This window comes from Scomber scombrus, chromosome 3, assembly GCF_963691925.1.
Source record: "Scomber scombrus chromosome 3, fScoSco1.1, whole genome shotgun sequence".
Classification (NCBI taxonomy): Eukaryota; Metazoa; Chordata; class Actinopteri; order Scombriformes; family Scombridae; genus Scomber; species Scomber scombrus.
In genome coordinates, this window is record NC_084972.1 from 10,334,356 (window position 1) to 10,351,481 (window position 17,126).

At 41.5% G+C, this 17,126-nt stretch overlaps 2 protein-coding genes across 2 annotated transcripts in view; one reads left to right on the forward strand and one right to left on the reverse strand.

Annotated features, from left to right (window-relative positions):
* The window catches only part of zhx3a (zinc fingers and homeoboxes 3a), an 18,353-nt gene extending 15,361 nt beyond the window's left edge, over positions 1-2,992 (reverse strand). Inside the window, exon 1 of the mRNA XM_062416530.1 lies at positions 2,918-2,992. The gene's annotated coding sequence lies outside the window, so the exon portion shown is untranslated. The remainder of the gene's footprint in view (positions 1-2,917) is intronic.
* Positions 867-4,820, forward strand: fam83d (family with sequence similarity 83 member D). The gene is made up of 4 exons (XM_062416531.1): positions 867-1,431; positions 2,939-3,106; positions 3,283-3,407; positions 3,498-4,820. Exons 1-4 carry the CDS (start codon positions 955-957, stop codon positions 4,375-4,377), a joined length of 1,650 nt encoding a protein of 549 aa, XP_062272515.1. The 5' UTR covers positions 867-954; the 3' UTR covers positions 4,378-4,820.
* The last annotated feature ends 12,306 nt before the right edge of the window (positions 4,821-17,126 follow it).

Here is a 17,126-nt window from a genome sequence, read left to right on the forward strand (position 1 = left end):
GTAGGCATCATCAATCTGTTGCTATGGTTACCAGGATAGGACAGCTGTTTGATTGTTAACGTCATTCTTGTTTGAGATGTTTTGGTGTATGATTTTGATGTATATTATTTTTGTAACTAGGGCATAATGATGAATATCCCCAGTAGTCTCCCTCGTGGCAGCCATTAAAAACTTGTGTATAAAATTGATAGACTTTTAAATGTTTTTGGGGGACGTTTGTACACTGATATGCATTGTGCTTTCTAAGCCTGAGAGCATGTTTGGTCCATGGCTGGAAGCATTTTACAATAACAATCTGAACAGCAGTGTTAATGCAAGACTGTTTTTAGCACTGTAAACAAACAAGATCAGTGATGAGCTACCAGCTTCATGAATTTAAACACTGAGTCAGCTAAATTCACACGAGAATGTGAAAAGAAGAGTGTCCTTCAAATTGTTTCAAGCTTTTCAAGAGTTTGGTGAAAGATGGTGAGCAAGATGGGGGGGAAAACACTTCATATATGTTTATCTTCTTCTACAGTGAAAATGAAAGCATGCTAGAAATCAGCAGTCTATGAAGCAAATGTTGAGTTTGTTTTTAGTAACACACTCAAGTTCAAGTTTGAAGCTACCGGGAAATCACGACGACCGTGATGTCCGGAAAAAAACAGCAGAGTGAGAGCTCTCTAAACTCAGCTGCTCCCAGCTGCTCTCTGCAGTGTAACCGGATCAGGACACAGCAGAGGGACGGACGGGAGGCTTGTTTGCCTACAAATGAGCCAATGAGACTGGCTTTACATTAGACTGACAGTCCGATTCGACGAGCCCGGAGACGCCAATCTGGTTTGACTACTGTCCGGCAGCCAATACCGATCCACGACCGACAGGAACGGAGGGAAAGTACAAAATACGAATTTGCCTTCCTGTAGGTCAATACGTTACCTGCCACCTGTAGGGCAGTGAAGGCTGTTAGAGATGGCCTTGTCTCAATGTCTGGAAGACTCACCTCTGAGGTTTGGCTCCAAACCCACCGGGAGAGACGACCTGAACCTACCGGAGGTGTACAACGAGACACACCGGCTGGCTTTGGAGGAGTTGCTGTCAGGAGGAGTCGACAGTTTTCTAGACTTCCTCAGGAAAGAGTCGATCCCCAACTTTCTGTCGGAGGATGAGGTTCAGCGGATCAGGAGCGCCGCCGTGGCCCCGCAGCGGTGCGCGTCCGTACTGGGAGATGAGACGGCTCTGGAGCAGTCGCAGGACTGCTCCTCCGTCACCTATTTCCCCGAGGTATCGGACGTGGAGCCGCCGATGCTGGAGATGGGCTGGCCCGCATTCACCGCTGGCTCATACCGGGGAGTCACACGGGCAGTGGCTTACTTCCAGCCCAGCTACGGGGCGTGCATCTACAGCTGCAAGGAGGCTGCGAGGCGCATGATTAAAAGTGCCAGAGAGGTATGCAAGAACATGTGGGAAACACTTGATGGTTCACCTAATATTTACTTTTAATTATTCTTTATAATGAAGCAACGCCCCTGACAAATGTTGACCTCATTGTTTTAATGACATACAGTAAAATGTCTATTTTCTAATGTCTCATTATTACATAGTGTGATATAGTTCATATGGTAATTTCTGGGCATTAAAACAATGACAGCATTGTGTTGTGTATTATCCTAGAACAGGATTATTCATTTTGGCTCTTTGTCAAACTCAGATGTTTTATCATATGGGCCTCAAGCACGAAATAAGATACAGGGTGTGTGTTTGTGTGTGTTTGTGTGTGTGTGTGTGTGTGTGTGTGTGTGTGTGTGTGTGTGTGTGTGTGCGCGTGTGTGTGCGTGCCTGTGCCTGTCCATTATTTAAAAATGTTGGAGGGAAAACTTGAATCTTCTTAGATACTTGCCACAATGTCCCCATGGAATTTCTTTGATCAGTTTTTATTTTAGAAGCTTTAGAAGGTTTTTGAGATCCTGATTTAAAAAATGAAAAACAAAATGACCAAAAGGATGAAACAAAGAAAAGCAGATCATGAATATTCATGCGGATCTTCCTGATGTGAGCTGTCAGTCCAGCCTCTGGATTTAAAAAGAAACATTCCAGCGTGAAAGGAGTCTGCGGCTTCAGCTGCACCTCAGGCCTGTGTAGGGCCTGCGTACCAGATGTGCCTCGACTTGCTATGCTCCCCTCAATGAAAGTTTGCAAGACCTTTTTCATTAGCGAGCTTTAGTTTTAAACACTCTTTAGCTTAGAGCTAAAAGGTGGTGGTATATTAGTGTGCTGGCAACCGATTGAAACCTAAAAAAAAAAATATTCTCAAGTTTTAACTGTGAGATGGTCTGTCCTTTTGTAATGTAAAACCGCTCACTGCACAGAGCCTTTATTGTGCGACTGACTGTAACGACAAACCATGCTGGTCAGCCTGGTTTCACTCTATTTTTGCACATTTTCTTAAGAAACAAGCATCCACGCATTATCATCCAAATAAGGTGGGGAACTGTGGACAAAGCTGCATGTGGATAACACCAGTTTGAAGCAATAAATCGGAGATATGTAAACATCCGTGTCTAATCCTCCACACACACACACACACACACAACCTTTACAACAGCATGTGAAATTCCATTCCTCCTCACATAAAAACAGAGATCTCAGTGCAAAACAAAGCTGGGGAAAATGGAGGCCCACCCTACAGTGCACCTCCTTGTCTCCTGTATAAAAGTAATTTGTTTGCTGACCAAGCATTACTGCAGATTGCCATGGTAACAGACCACAGTCAATAGAAAGCTCATCAGCACACGCATTACAGGTGGTGTGTCTGCGAGAGATTCGCAGCTCTGTTTGAATAAGGCCTTACATTTGATAATAATGAAAACACAATCATGAGCTACATCTGGGCGAGCACAGCTGCAGCCCTAAAAGGAAGGTTCTATTATATTACCTCTGTAATTTTCCACTGCAGGTGATTGCCATAGTTACAGACTCCCTGACAGACCTGGATATCTTTAAGGATCTTCAGGAGGCATGCTCCAAGCGCAATGTCCCGGTCTACATCCTGCTGGACCAATCAGGTGCCCTCGCGTTCCTCAAGATGTGCAAAAATGTCGGCGTTCGCTTGGATGACCTTCAGGTATGTGGTTGGTTCAGTAAAGCTGGGTGTGGCTCTGTGTGCACAACACCAGCATCAGACAGCATCAAATTAAAATATGTCTTCTAAGATTTGATGTGACTGGGTGGGTATGCACTTACCTCTCACTTCTTTGCTTCCCCCCTCCTTTTTTTTCTTCTTCTTTTTAATCCTGAAAGCAAATGAGAGTGAGAACCATAACTGGTACGACGTATTACATGAGATCAGGAGCGCGGATTACCGGGGAGGTTCATGAGAGGTTCATGTTGATTGATGGAACCAAAGTGGCTACAGGTTCCTACAGGTAAGATCCCTCTAAACATTTAACCTCAAGTCAAATGGGACATAATGTGCTTTAGTTTTGCATGCTGTTAAATCCTGTTCCTATGTGCAGGTTCAACTGGAGCGATGGCAAACTGAACAGCAGCAACCTGATCGAGCTTTCGGGTCAGATAACAGAGAAATTTGACGAGGAGTTCCGCATCCTCTACGCCCAGTCTCTACCTATAAACACTCAGAGGCCTCCAAGTGTTCGTAACAGTGGCATCTACGACCACCTCCTCATCAAAAACCTAGTCACCTCCTCCCCTCACCTGGCCAGCACGCCCAGCCGTAAGCCCCAAACCTTAGAGGTGCAGCCGCCGTGTGAACCGTCAACTGCAGAGGAGGCTCTTAAAGTCACAGCGGGGTCCAACTCGTCAACCATAGGTGAGGACTGGGAGGAGCAGGAGCGCGTACAGGAGGAGATCCTGGCTGGTAACGCCGCTCTGCGCTTCCCTGTAGACAAGGTTGCAGAAAAAGAAGTCATAACCCCCAGCACGGTGCGCTGCCACGTCTCCACTCAGACCAGTTGGTCAATGGCGGACAGGGACTCCCAAACTGACCACCAGTGCACACAGCAACCTAATCACATCACATCCGTCATCACCACCACCCAGAACCAGAACCAGGTCACCTCTCCCTCCTCTGCTCATCCCAAACAGACCTCTCCCGCCTCGGCAGCTCCAGACGACGCCCTGAAGGACTGCTTCAACAAGCTGACCAAAGAGCGCCAACACTACTACTCAAACATCCGCCACAAACTGGAGGACATGGTGACCTCCCTGTCCCAAAGGCGAGAGCTCACGGACATCACCAACATGACTCAGTGGTCCAGCATTTACAGCAGGCAGAAGATGCACCAAGACTGCGTGCCGGGACCGAACCCCAGCATGCTTGTAGAAAATGTGGGCACAGGCACGGGCACATGGCCAAGAGCCAGATGTGCGTACTAGTTTTGTTTCTGGCTTCAGGGATTTCAATGACAGAGGGTTTTAAGGGAGAAGCTGTTGCAAGGTTTCTTGTGGGTCTTCTGTTTCAAATAAATGCTTTTAACTCACGCAGTTGAATTTCAGCTTTATTCTATTTGTATTCTTTTCTGCAATGCCCGCTTTTGTCCTTTTATAGTTGCTGTGTTCTGTTGTTGAAACTGTTTTTGGTGTAATGGCAACGCATAATTTTTTAAGTGACATTATCATCTTGTAGTAATCAAACACTGTGCAATCTTTTTTTTTTTACTATGTCAAGTTGAATGAATATCATTTACTGAGGGCGGTTAAGACTGGATAATATCTACTGTAGTGTGAGTGAAAATCCATCAAAGTGTGTATGCGTTTAAGGAATGGCTGTTTTGGTTATTTAAATCAAAAAACTGACTGCTGTAACTACATCTGAACATCATTCCAAAGAGCTCTCACAGTGCCTTGGTATTAAATAAAGTCATATTTTGCTACATGAGTGCTTATTTTTTGTCCTTCTGCCTTTGTGTTCACTTTTAGCTCAATTGCAATCAAATTCTTGTGAAGAATAGCTTAAGAAATGTTTGCACAGAAGTTCCAGGAAGTGAAACACGCCAAAGTGACTACACAAAGAGAATGAGCACCTGCGCTTTGTGCGCTGAACTTCCTACATGCAATTAGTTAAGAGACAGCATCTGTGATACTGGCGCCTCTGCTGATTATGTAACCAATCACAGTTGCCGTCCACAGGGTGAATTTAGAGAAGGAGCTCCATCACAGATCACAAGCATAGATTAGGACGAATATTAAATGAAAGCTTCTTTACACACGCACAGATGGGACTTTACAACGACTGTCTTCATACTGTTGTTTTATTTTCATTTTCCAAACTGATTCTTGTCAATATCTTTCTTGAAAAAAAGTTACAGTCAAACTACTCTTTAAGCAAAGGTTTTTCTGAATCGCTTCATAATTTGAGTCATGGCTTCACATGGGCACCATGTGCTGCTGAGCCTGGCACGAACACTGTTTTAATCTTTATATCTTGCGCTTAAGGACAAAGGTCCTGCTGTGAATGATCAAAACACGTTTTGGCTCCAGTAGAGAAAATGGTGCTCAGAGTGTCCTGAGTTATAAATGTGTTACTCACTCTGAGCTTTATGTGACTTAATGTTTAACTATATGGAGGAGATGAGTTGTAACTATTCCATATCAAGATGTGCAGATGGCTTTATGAGAGGAAGTGACCTGTTGGATGTGTCTTTAGGACATTGATGAACAGCAGGGTATCAGAGTTTGATCCAAAGATTATGTGAACACATCAACAACAAAGAGTGGATGTGAAGTTCAGCATCTTACAATCTTACTGAATCTTGTTTTAATGAAATCATCCTGCTATTTACTGCACAATTTAATGTACTGTAGCCAGTGTACTGAAAAGTTATACATAGGGATGCATGAGAAACATCAACTATAATGTGTACTTCTGATACTATTCGATTTAATATAATTCATATGTTGAAGACAAAGGTTTATGTATAAATATATATATAAAGGCTTGTAGATTATATTTTATATAGGTTATATTTAAGTGTTCTTCTCAAAATCAAGGCAGATGACTTCTGTACTTGAGTACTACTTAGGTGTATTATTCTACTTTTTTACTCTACTACATTTATCTGACAATAATAGTTACTTTACAGATTGAGATTCTTTATTTTTAAAAATGATCTAAATTAGGAGTGAAAGTAACCATTTTTATTGTTCTTTAATCTGACATTTCCTAATGTATAATCGATTAATTGATTGGTCTACTCAATGTCTGAAAAAGGTAAAAAATCTTCATCTTCAAATGTCCTCTTGTGTCCACTCACTTTACAATGATATGAAAAATAGTGAAGAAGTCATTTCTCACAGTCGAGATGTTTCAACCACAGAGTGGTTGGCAATTCTGCTTGATTAAATGAAACCTATAGTATTAGTATAAATAAAATCATTTATATGTTGCTTTTCCATCAATCAACTAATCAATTCAGTTCTACTATAAATACAGTTAAACGTGCCTAACTGTACATAAAGTAGTTCAATTTAGTTCCACCTTGACCAGCTGCACCAGTGACAATAATCCAATGATATATAACAGCATAATGACAAAATGTACTTTTAATTTTGATACTTCAGGTACATTTAACTGATGCTTTTATTCAAGTAACATTTTTATACTCATAGTATTTTTACATAGTTGTATTACATTGTGTCTTCAACCACTGATATTCTTATTGATGGTCACAGAGATGGGTTACCCAATATAAATCAATTTAATGATAATGTTAATTGTAGTTTCACACATATTGACATTGACTGATATTGTGTCTTTAGGCTTGTTCTGGCTCTGGTGTCTATTTCAGCAGCAGAAATATACAAAACTGTTATATTTTAATGTATAACATAACACATATATAATATTATAAATACTATCCTCTTACTATGAAATACTGCAGTGAACTACAACTTTAGCAATGAATTTAAAAACAAGTTTCAGTGTGAGAAATGTTTTTCATTTACAACATGCCACTTTATCGCCACTAATACTTAATATAGCCTACACTTCAAACTATTACATGGCAATAAGGTAAGAACAGCGGGACCTCCGGCGGCTCTTCCTGTGGTGTGTGCATCTCCTACGAGGCAAACACATCAAAAGCCTCTGCATTCATTATGTAAAATGGCACAGCTGAAGGGGATTGATCTACAAGTAAATACAATGGTGGTAATATGTGAGAGAATGGTATTTGATTTTAATTGGCTGCTGCAAAGCAACCACTGGCTGTAATCAAGAAAGCAGTGGGGGATCCACAACACAACAGTCTACACCTATTAGGCTCGGTTCACTGGTGAACAGAAAACATCACATATCCCCACTTCACGCACACGGCAATTAAAAAAACATATCTATGATTTACTTTTTAATTGTTTGTTTTTCTTGATTTAAAAAAAGCCTCTTTTAACACGTTTACTGGAATATCACTTGTGATGACAGTCAGCAGCAACACTAGCAGGCCTCAGCCACCAGAGAGAGCCCTGCCCTTATTTAAAACCCGCCTCACTCCCCTCGTAGAGAAGTGCTGGAACTCTGGAAACACAAAAGATGTATTTCTAGTAAACAGCACCATGTTCATAATTTCATAACTCAAAGACTTTGCTGAGTTATTGCAATTTAATCCAAAACCAGATTCCCATCTCCATTAATTAAATATGAGTCAGCTATCGATACTTCCTGGCAGCCCCATTGTTCTTTCTTAAACTGCTACATTTTTAAGTTTGCGTGAACATAGCATGAAGAGACAAACAACCGCGGTCTGATGTCCTCTTCAGGTCACTTATGATCCCCAGAGAGCGCTAGTGGCAGAACCTCTCCTGCTGCATGCTGGGTAAAATCCTTGTGGATGTCAGCATGTCTGACAGTAGGTGTAACATTATATCCTACCAAATATGTGTTAAGCTCTAATCCTGTTAGCCAGCACGAGTGTGCTGTGTGCACACTGACAAATCAAAGCCACACAGGTGCGAAATAACCTTTTAATTGCAGGTGTGTAGAAACAGGGACGACAATAGTGATCATTTGTTTTCAGGAGGTTGCAGTATGTGTTGGACGCCAGTGAAACAGTTGCTTTGAATGTTAATTTGAATGTATTTGCAGGATTCCATGTGAATGTTTATATGTGTATGTTGTGTTTATTTCTTTGGGGAAAACATTCCTGTAATTCTTAATGTATGACAGGTGCAGAGAATGTACTGTGTAGCATGACAGCAGTATTTTACACTAAGAGACCCTCCATCACCTCCTCACAGCCCCTCAGAGTCCCATAGGACTAGAATAGATCAGGATGATGCAGACAGACAGTGCTCTTCATACAATTGATTATTGGATTTATATACATCAACCATGTACATTTATGGAGGCTCTCTTGGTGCATGGGCATGAATACACAGACTTTACTTCTAACTGTAGCACAATGTATTTGTTATGGCATATTTTTCTTCTAACTGAATAATCAATTGCAGAAGTTGAATTTGTGGCAATCCTGGAAATACCGAACGATCAAGTTGGGCTTCTGACACTGACTGACAGAGTCAAATGGCTCTCCTGACGCCGAACATAAACCTTTTAATTACAGCAAACATGGCTGATGAGTTTGAAGCTTGATTACTTGGCCTTCATTAGTCAGATTGTGAGCTATAGTGACTCCCAGAGGTGCAATTTGGGATCTCTAAACACTGCCAGTCTCTGTGTTTTGCAATTACATTTACCCTACAGTGCACCCAAACAGGTGTGTGCACCCGAATACACACATACGCAAGCAGGCCCATGCATGTACACTCACTCTTTTTATTATCAGCCTGAACAAGCAGGGCTGGATGGAGGCATTTCAGTCTGTTCTTTAATTTAGAGAAAGGACCTGACTAAAAGAAAACAATGATAAAATGTGCTTAGTGTGCTGAGTCCTACTTTGTTGAACTCTGCCTGTCATAGTGATTTGTGTTTACTGTGCCATCTTGGCTTTGTTTTCCATCAGGGCGGCTGGTGGTTGTCACTACACCGGGCAGGGAGCGTTCTGCCTCAGGCCACGAGATGCTGATAATGAATGTTCAGCTCATTGGAAAATAAAGTGTCTAAATTATGTGGTCAGGAGCAGGCCATTGTTTGGGTGAGTGAGTCAGACACAGTGACACGCGCGGACGTTCAGTTTGCACAGCATGTCAGTCACTTCCTGCGCTCCAAATGCTGATGCCAGGCTGCAGTTCGGCTAATGCAGGTGGAAGGTATTGTTGGTAGGCTCTTTGTGCTAAACTGCATGTTGAGCTTTAACACGCTGTCCAGCAGCAGCCTTGCCGCTATTTTTAGATGGGTACAGCTGCTCCTTAGCAGCCACCCCTTTAAACCAGCCATTCACCAGAGATTTATGGCACGAGCACATGAGAAACAGGTGTAGCGTCTTGCCACTTGCTTGTCCGAGTTGTGCAAGCTTAGTTTCTATCAAGCATTACATTTATTTTGATGCCTATTCACAGCCGTTGACACAGTCTCTGCGGTATGAAGAGTAGCTATCAGAGAAGGAGGTCTCATGCTGTTGGACATTTAAACCACAAGTCCTGAGCGTCCGGTGCTGCAGCGATGAGTCAGCCTCTGGTCACAACGCCACCTGAGTCCAACACAAGTTCAACACTTGTGGTGAGCTGCTCCCCCACCGCACCATGTGTCCCAGCATGTTAAATCAGCATACTGTCTTACATCAGTAAATAACAAGACAGTTTGCTCCTGATGAAAGTGACTCTGTGCTTACTCATATTTATGACCCTGATGAGGACGGAGTAAAGATTGCTAGGACTCTGTGTTTTGTACAAAAAAACACAGATTTATCCTTTAGTTTGTTTCCTGTTCCCTTCGCACTGTATCTACAGTCCTACTCACCACAAACTCAGTCTGACCAGGACTGTCACATGATTACAGTTGTGTAAATTAACAGGAAATTGCTTTGAAGCTGAGGCTGTGTGAGGGTGAGGGAGTGTGTGTGTGTGTGTGTGTGTGTGTGTGTGTGTGTGTGTGTGTGTGTCTATATGTTGGGGGTGGGCACTAAATACGCAGTTCCTCCAGCCACACTATAGCAGCTCAGCTTAAGTTTAGCTTATCACTGTCATTTTGTTGTCTGCATTATTCAAAAGGACACCTTATCAGCAGGGCTGACGCATATTAGCTTCCTCCACTGTGTACTCCACACAATGATGTTCTACGCTGTTTCACATTAACTCTGGTGTCTATTTCAGCAGCTCTCTATCCATTTATTGATGCATGTCTTCCATTGATCCGAGCATTGATTTGCCATGCAATCCATTACCCATCTGTCTGTTTCAGCGGGCTTTTAAATGATCCGTCAGATTGAGCTATTAAGGGGAGTAGTGGTGAAGTCCAAAGGTTGGTGATACATTCAGAAAGAGAGGGGCGCTCTGTGTCTTTGTGTGTATGTGTATGTGTGTGCGTGTGTATGGGTATTCGGGGGTTGGGTGCAGGTGTCGTCAGGTATTTTGAAGTGTACTACACTGTGATATGATATTTACACAAAAGTAATAATGTTTTTTTAATAGTACTAAGTGAGTATACATGATTAGACTAAAAAGAAAACAATCAAAATTCCGGGTAAAACCCAAATTATGCAATTTAATTTAAATTAGTTGACTTGTGCTCTTGTTTTCTTTGGCTCTATTGTTCGTCTGTTCTGTATCCTTAAAAACTTAAACAAATGATCCTGTCAAGCTTGCATTGAATGTCTGGTCAGATTGTTAATCTCCTCTACTTACTTTTTGATCAGATAGTTTTCTGATTTAAATCTGAATTTTGTATCCAAGAATCCACAAAAATGAGTTAAAAAAAAAGGTTTTTCAAATGTTGTTTAAGTTGTGGATAAAATATTAACATTTAATATGCTAATATTTGCACAAATACAGACACTTAATGACATGAAGAACTTAAAAAAGGCTTGGATTGGCCACATCAAGAAGTTGATGCTGATGTGTGCTAGAAATAGAGAAATTGCAGGACGTCATGTGATAAATGTGTCTTGACATAAAACCATACAAATAAAACAACAATGGGATGCTTTTGGTGCTCTCTATGTCATTGAGTACACGTGTGGGATTTAGATGAGAATATAAAAGCTCTGTTTTGTATGCTAAGTATGTAGCTGGAGCCAGGAGGTGATCAGCTAAGCTTAGCATAAAGACAGGAGGAAGCTAGCTAGCCTGGCTCTATCAAAAAATAATATCAAAATACACTTATCAAACACCTCTAACGCCAACAAATTATCAACTGAACCATAAAAAAAAGAATATTTGTATTTTCATGGGAAGTTACATGCTGGCAATATTTATTGGAAGAGTGCAGTGATTTAGCCACAGCTAAGCTAATTGTCTCCTGTGTGAGTGGTATCAATCTTCTCATCTAATTCTGAGCAAGAAGCATTTCCAAAATATTGAACCATTATCTTGATTGAAATAGTGTGGACATTTGCTATGGGCTTCACTCTCATAAAAACCTTCCCGAACGCAACTGGATAAACTTAAAAATGCTTCGTCATCAAGCTAAAAACCAGATTGTGTCTCTGACACTTCAGAGATTTTCACCTGACAACAGCGATATTTAGGAAAAACACATCCTTCACACAGCACTCTCCCTTAAAGTTCTATAAAATTATTTTACAGTGATGATTTTTCTTTTTTTCTTTTCTTCCTTTTTTCTTTTTTTACATGGAGAAAAGTATGTTGAGATTTTTGATGTTTCGTACTTTTTTGAATTATGGTTGGGTTTTTCAGGGTAACACTTTAATCTTCCTGTAAAAACACACTTTGAGGAAACAAAGAAAATGCCAGCAGCCAAACATGAATGTGGGGGGCTTAAACGGGGGGGTTTTCAGATTGAGATGCAAGATGGATTCATATATATTCATGAATTCAGTCAGAAAAGTCAAACGGAAGCAGTATGATAATCTTGCAGTAATTGCATTTTTCCCTCCAACTGTTTTTGGCAGAGCTGAGAGCCACATCCTGAGACATGCAACGTGGAGTGTAGTCTCGAGGAGTGTCACAGCGCTTGAACAGTGGATACACTCTGACCCTGTACCTAAGGCCAGTCAATCCACAGCAGGGTCAAGTGGTGGTTATGCCAAATTCACTGGATTCATGGGTGATGGGATGGCTATCATTAGCCCTCGGATGGTCAATTATATGTTTAATTAAGCAAGACAGATATCAGATAATTGAACTATTGACTGGCCTCTCTGAGTCACATTTGTCTTCTGATTCAGGGAGGGCACAGCTGAAGTCATATCACATTTATTTGTAGGGCATGAGATCCTGATGAAAGTGGAAATAAAATCAGGCCCTTTCATTTAGTTGACAGATTCATGTTTTGTCCTGACCTCTGACTGAGGAACTTTTTTTTGTAAAATGTTCTGACTGTGCACTCTTTCTCTTCCAGGCCTCGGGAAATGGCATTACGTGCTTACGCAAAAAAAAAAGAAACATCCAAAAGGCCATATTTCAAACTATCAAGCTTTTTTTCATACATGTCAGTCTGCTGGATACATGTCAGCAGCCGTCTGAAAAGTGCTGACACCGCTGCCCTCCTGTCCAGCAACACGCTCCCTCTGTGTGAACTTGGATTTAGCTCAAGGGTATAGCCACCCTGCTAATGTGATGTAGCTCCAAGAAGGAAACAAATTGGCCTGACGTCTCATACACTGCCTTGTCTTGATTGTGTGATGGCTTCTACTGCTAATGTGTTACGATGGGTAGACCTGCATGGGGAGGGAGACGGGGTGGGTGCGTGTGAGAGAGGGAGAGGGAGAGGGAGGGGGAGAAAGAGAGGGAGGATGGGGGGAAGGGCCTCAGTCTGCAAGATCAGCACAAGTGGAATTGCATTGATTCAGTTAACTGCAGAGTTGGAGCGTGATGTGGAATTCTGTTTATCAAGGGTGGAGTTTACACGATAGACTCCATTTTGATCTTATTTTCTACATCGTATTCATAATCAGTCCCTGCTATCTCACTTTCAGCGATACAATATTGCATCAGCTTTACACGCATAGCTTATATGTTTCATATGCCGAACAAAACGAACATATGTGTTTCATACTAATGTAATATTTTGATTTAAATAGCCATGTAATGTTTTTCCTCCCTATCTTTAAACCCAAAAAACCCAAATAGAAAAGCTCCCATTGCTCAGACACGACAATGCTGACAGATGCACATTGTAAACAGCATCATAATCTGTATTAATCTACAGGATCGGATGCAAACAACTGACATAATGTTCTGTAAATCACCAGGAAATATGTCGCACATTTGAAGTAAATACTGACTCATGTTTTTTTATTCACACTGAAGCCATCGGCCCAGAAACGACATCTGCTGAATCTTAACAAACTGCTAAATAAATCTCTAACACTCTCATAATTAAAGGGAATAAAGCACAGAATTTTAACTATGTAAAAGGCTGCGTCCTATTAACAAGGAGTGTTTGGTCTTGAAATACATAAACAACACTGTACTATTGTTGGAAATGATTTCAAAAAAATAGATTGTTGTATTTATTATGATGAAATTATAAAATAGAAAGTAAAATGCTCCCTTATAATAGATCTGCATGAAATCAGATCACGGCTGGCGCTTTGTGTATCTGCTTCTACACACAGTAACTCTACATTTAGAGGGGGATACACATGTTATAAATTAATGAGGCTCTGTCTTAAACATATTTTTAAAATAGGATTGGCGATGCATTTTCTCTCCTTTTCCTCTCTGCCCCTCTTTTCCCTCTCCTCATTTCTCCGTCTTGCTGTGGGGAATTTGTCTCTAAGGGTTTATCATGACTGCCTCATATTTCCCCCCCTAGTTTGTCATTTTGCTGACCCAGACGCTTTTTCATATTTCAGTATTCTTATCATCCACTGGCAGTAAGATGATCCATTTCACTTATTTCTTAGAAGTGTGACTGTAGCCTAAGTCAATATCTACAGAATGAATTCAGCGAACAGGGGGGCTAGCTGAGGAGGGGGCAGCTAGTTAGCGGAGGTGGTGGTGGTGGTGGTGATACTGGTGGCGCAGGACACTTTTTTTTATCCAGAGTCAGCAAGGGTAAAATGTCAAGCATTTCTTAGGGAAGCAGCTCCATAGGATTCCATTCGAAGCTTTAATCTTAATTGAGAGCATCGCACATTGATATTCCATAGGCCTCTTTGCCCTTCGCCTCTCAGCTACTTTCATTTAGAGGACAGCCGTACTGCACTAGAGCATGGGGATTGCTTTGTCAGACAGCCAAGAGGCCAAAGGCAAGGTCAACCTCTCTTTGTAATGGTGGCTCACTATGGAGTGAAGGATTCACCTCTTTGATGCTGTCACCACTATTGTGAAACATTTCAGAACCTTCCTAAACTAAAACTTAATAAAATGTCCTGATACAGCCATGGAATATTATACTGGATTTTTTTTAAATATCATATGAGTAAAGTTAGTTAGTTTCAAAGCATCCTGACAAACAAGCTACTTCTTTCCCCCACAGCTGGAGGCCAAACAGAATGACGATTTAATGCAGTGTGGAGTAAAAGAAGATATTTGCATATCAAGCAGTCAGACAAAGTTCACCCCAGCAATCTAAGGGATTATTCAATGATTATCTGAATTTATCGTTTGACTCTAAATACAACCTTTTCAAAGAGGAAGAGGTCAGTGCCTCGTTGGTGTCGGAAAGCTCCCAGTTTTGTGCCCCTGTGTGGCTCACAATGGGTGCAGTAGCATCCCCCCTAATCCTCAAACAAAGGGGGAAGGGACTAACTGGCCCGGCAGATGCAGCGATAAGGCCCATGTCATCAAGTAAGGTGAGGAGAGGAGGAAGGTGTGGGACGGCAACGCTCTCGCCACTCCTGTGGGAAGACTCGTCATGCCACCTTTCCAGAGGTGATGAAAACAGATGGAAATAAAGACTCACTATACACACATACACACACACACACACCCCCACACAGAAAGTGTTTACAGCTGAATGCACAGCCCTTATCTGTGGCACTGAGGACCGAGCTCGCCTCCATTTCTCATGCTCCTGCCTCAGCCCGCTGCTGACACAGATATACTGTAAAGAGATAGAAGCACAGATAGGTATGCATGTGCGTGTCAAAGTAGGCCTGAGGGTGAGCCGCTCTGCACAGACAAATAGTGAAGGGATAACATATGATCCATCTGCCACACACTTTTCTCATTAATCTCAAACATTTAGGTGACATTTTAAAGTGATTTGGGAAGCACCGCCCCAGATAACAAGTTGAAGTCATCGCAGCGAACACAAGTGCTTTTTCTGCTGATGAAACAATGAATCAGGATTAAAGGATTAGTCATTTAAAGATTTGTTTTACTGGCACATACTATGAATAACAGGTTCTTATTGAGGGACTGCAGCTTCTGACAGATTTATCAGCTGATCAGGGCTTGATAAAGCTTCAGAGAAGCTGCTCCTATTTCAAAGTCTTTTCCTCCTGGTTCTGTGGGAAAGCCCAGTGCTAGTGCTTTCCACTCCTTCCACCAATCAGCCACAGTAGTTTTTTACCAAACGCCTCAGCTGCCACTGATGAATCAACAATGTTAAGGCTGAAGATCTATCTCGACAACAAAGCAACTGGACTCCTCAGCAGGACATTGGGAAAGAATCTTTAAAGAAAGGGTTCACACTATCTTAGGGATCAATAAAATCTATCCGAGCCAGGCAGTGATACCAGACCTGCCAATAACACATAACCTACTTTGTAACTTATCAGGAGATGTGAGATCATTGTCCAAAATACAGATTTTGTGTCTGTTTCTTTACATTTTCACATTTCGTCACCCTTTAGAAATGCAGTCGCAATTTGACAATAATTGCAAATTTAGCAATGGATTACATAATCATCATCTTAAAATAATTACTGTCACTAAGTCATATGGACAGTTTTATTTAGAGTTACAGAATTACAAAGTTTCATTTTTGAAGTGGAAAGAGGATGCGTAAGATCCACAAGAGTCAAGGCTGTTCCTCTCCAAAGGATTTAAATATAGCCTCACATTACTGCTGTCACTCACACACACAGTGCCCTTTTGACCTCGCCTGCACAAAAGAGACTTGAAGCTGACACACTCACTCCAAATGTTTTTCACCCGTACAGCCAAACTGAGATACAGACACATTTTAAGATTGTTTTTTTCTTAGCCTTTGATGTTATCAGTCTGTGGTCTGATCGACAGCCACGGTATCGTTTGCACTCATTTGTCTGATTTATCTGGAGGTTCCATCTGCGCTCCAGCAGCAAGCAGTATTTAAACGTCTGAGAGGTTACAGATACGGGGTTCCCCCAACAATTGGACAGTTGAACGCCTCTCAACACCTGACGGGCAGGCTGAGGTCAGAGTTTGTTGGGTTACAAGTCAGAGGCCACCAACTTGTGTTGTTGTACAGCTTGGACATGTTAGTGGTGCAGGCCACCACTCAGCCACGTGTGGGCGGTGTGTTCCTTTATACACTTCGCTTTCTCTTCTCTCACACCAGACTGCTGCTATCTCAACAACTGCTGCATGGGTTGCCATGAAATCTGGTACAGATATCTGTGGTGTCCTACGAATCCTAATGACTCTTTATTTAGTGACATTATCAAGTGAAAAATGTCACTTATCCAGTGAAACATGTTAACATCTACTCAATGTATTGGCACGATATTCTGTAAAGGCATTCAAGGTTCCCAGATGATGCATCCTAATGACTTTGGTTATACTCTAACTTTTTCTCTAACACCAGCATGAGGATGACATTGGTGGTTGTAAGTGAAATGTCTCAACATCTATTGGATGGATGATCGTTACATTTGGATGAATCACAACCATGTTGTTGATCATCCATCCTTGTTGAACCTTGTCATCAGGTCAAAATTTGGTTTAAAAACAAATATAAGCTAAATTAATTAAATTCCCATCAGTCTTTGCTGTACTTTGTACTTAGATCCAATTAGCAATTGCTGGAATGCAAAGATTCTAAACTAAAATGGTGAACATTCAACAACTAAACAAGATATCGACTATATCTCTGTATAATGTGAAAGGAGCTGCCTGTAGTGATGAACCCACAGAGATCTCTGCAGCTCCACAGAGCATTTTAGCATCTTTGAGCTCAT

Excerpts from the sequence above, each read along its gene's own strand:
- fam83d (XM_062416531.1), top strand. The coding sequence starts at position 955 with ATGGCCTTGTCTCAATGTCTGGAAGACTCACCTCTGAGGTTTGGCTCC. Across the intron at positions 3,107-3,282 it reads TTCGCTTGGATGACCTTCAG|CAAATGAGAGTGAGAACCAT; the intron begins GTATGTGGTTGG and ends TAATCCTGAAAG. Across the intron at positions 3,408-3,497 it reads GTGGCTACAGGTTCCTACAG|GTTCAACTGGAGCGATGGCA; the intron begins GTAAGATCCCTC and ends TCCTATGTGCAG.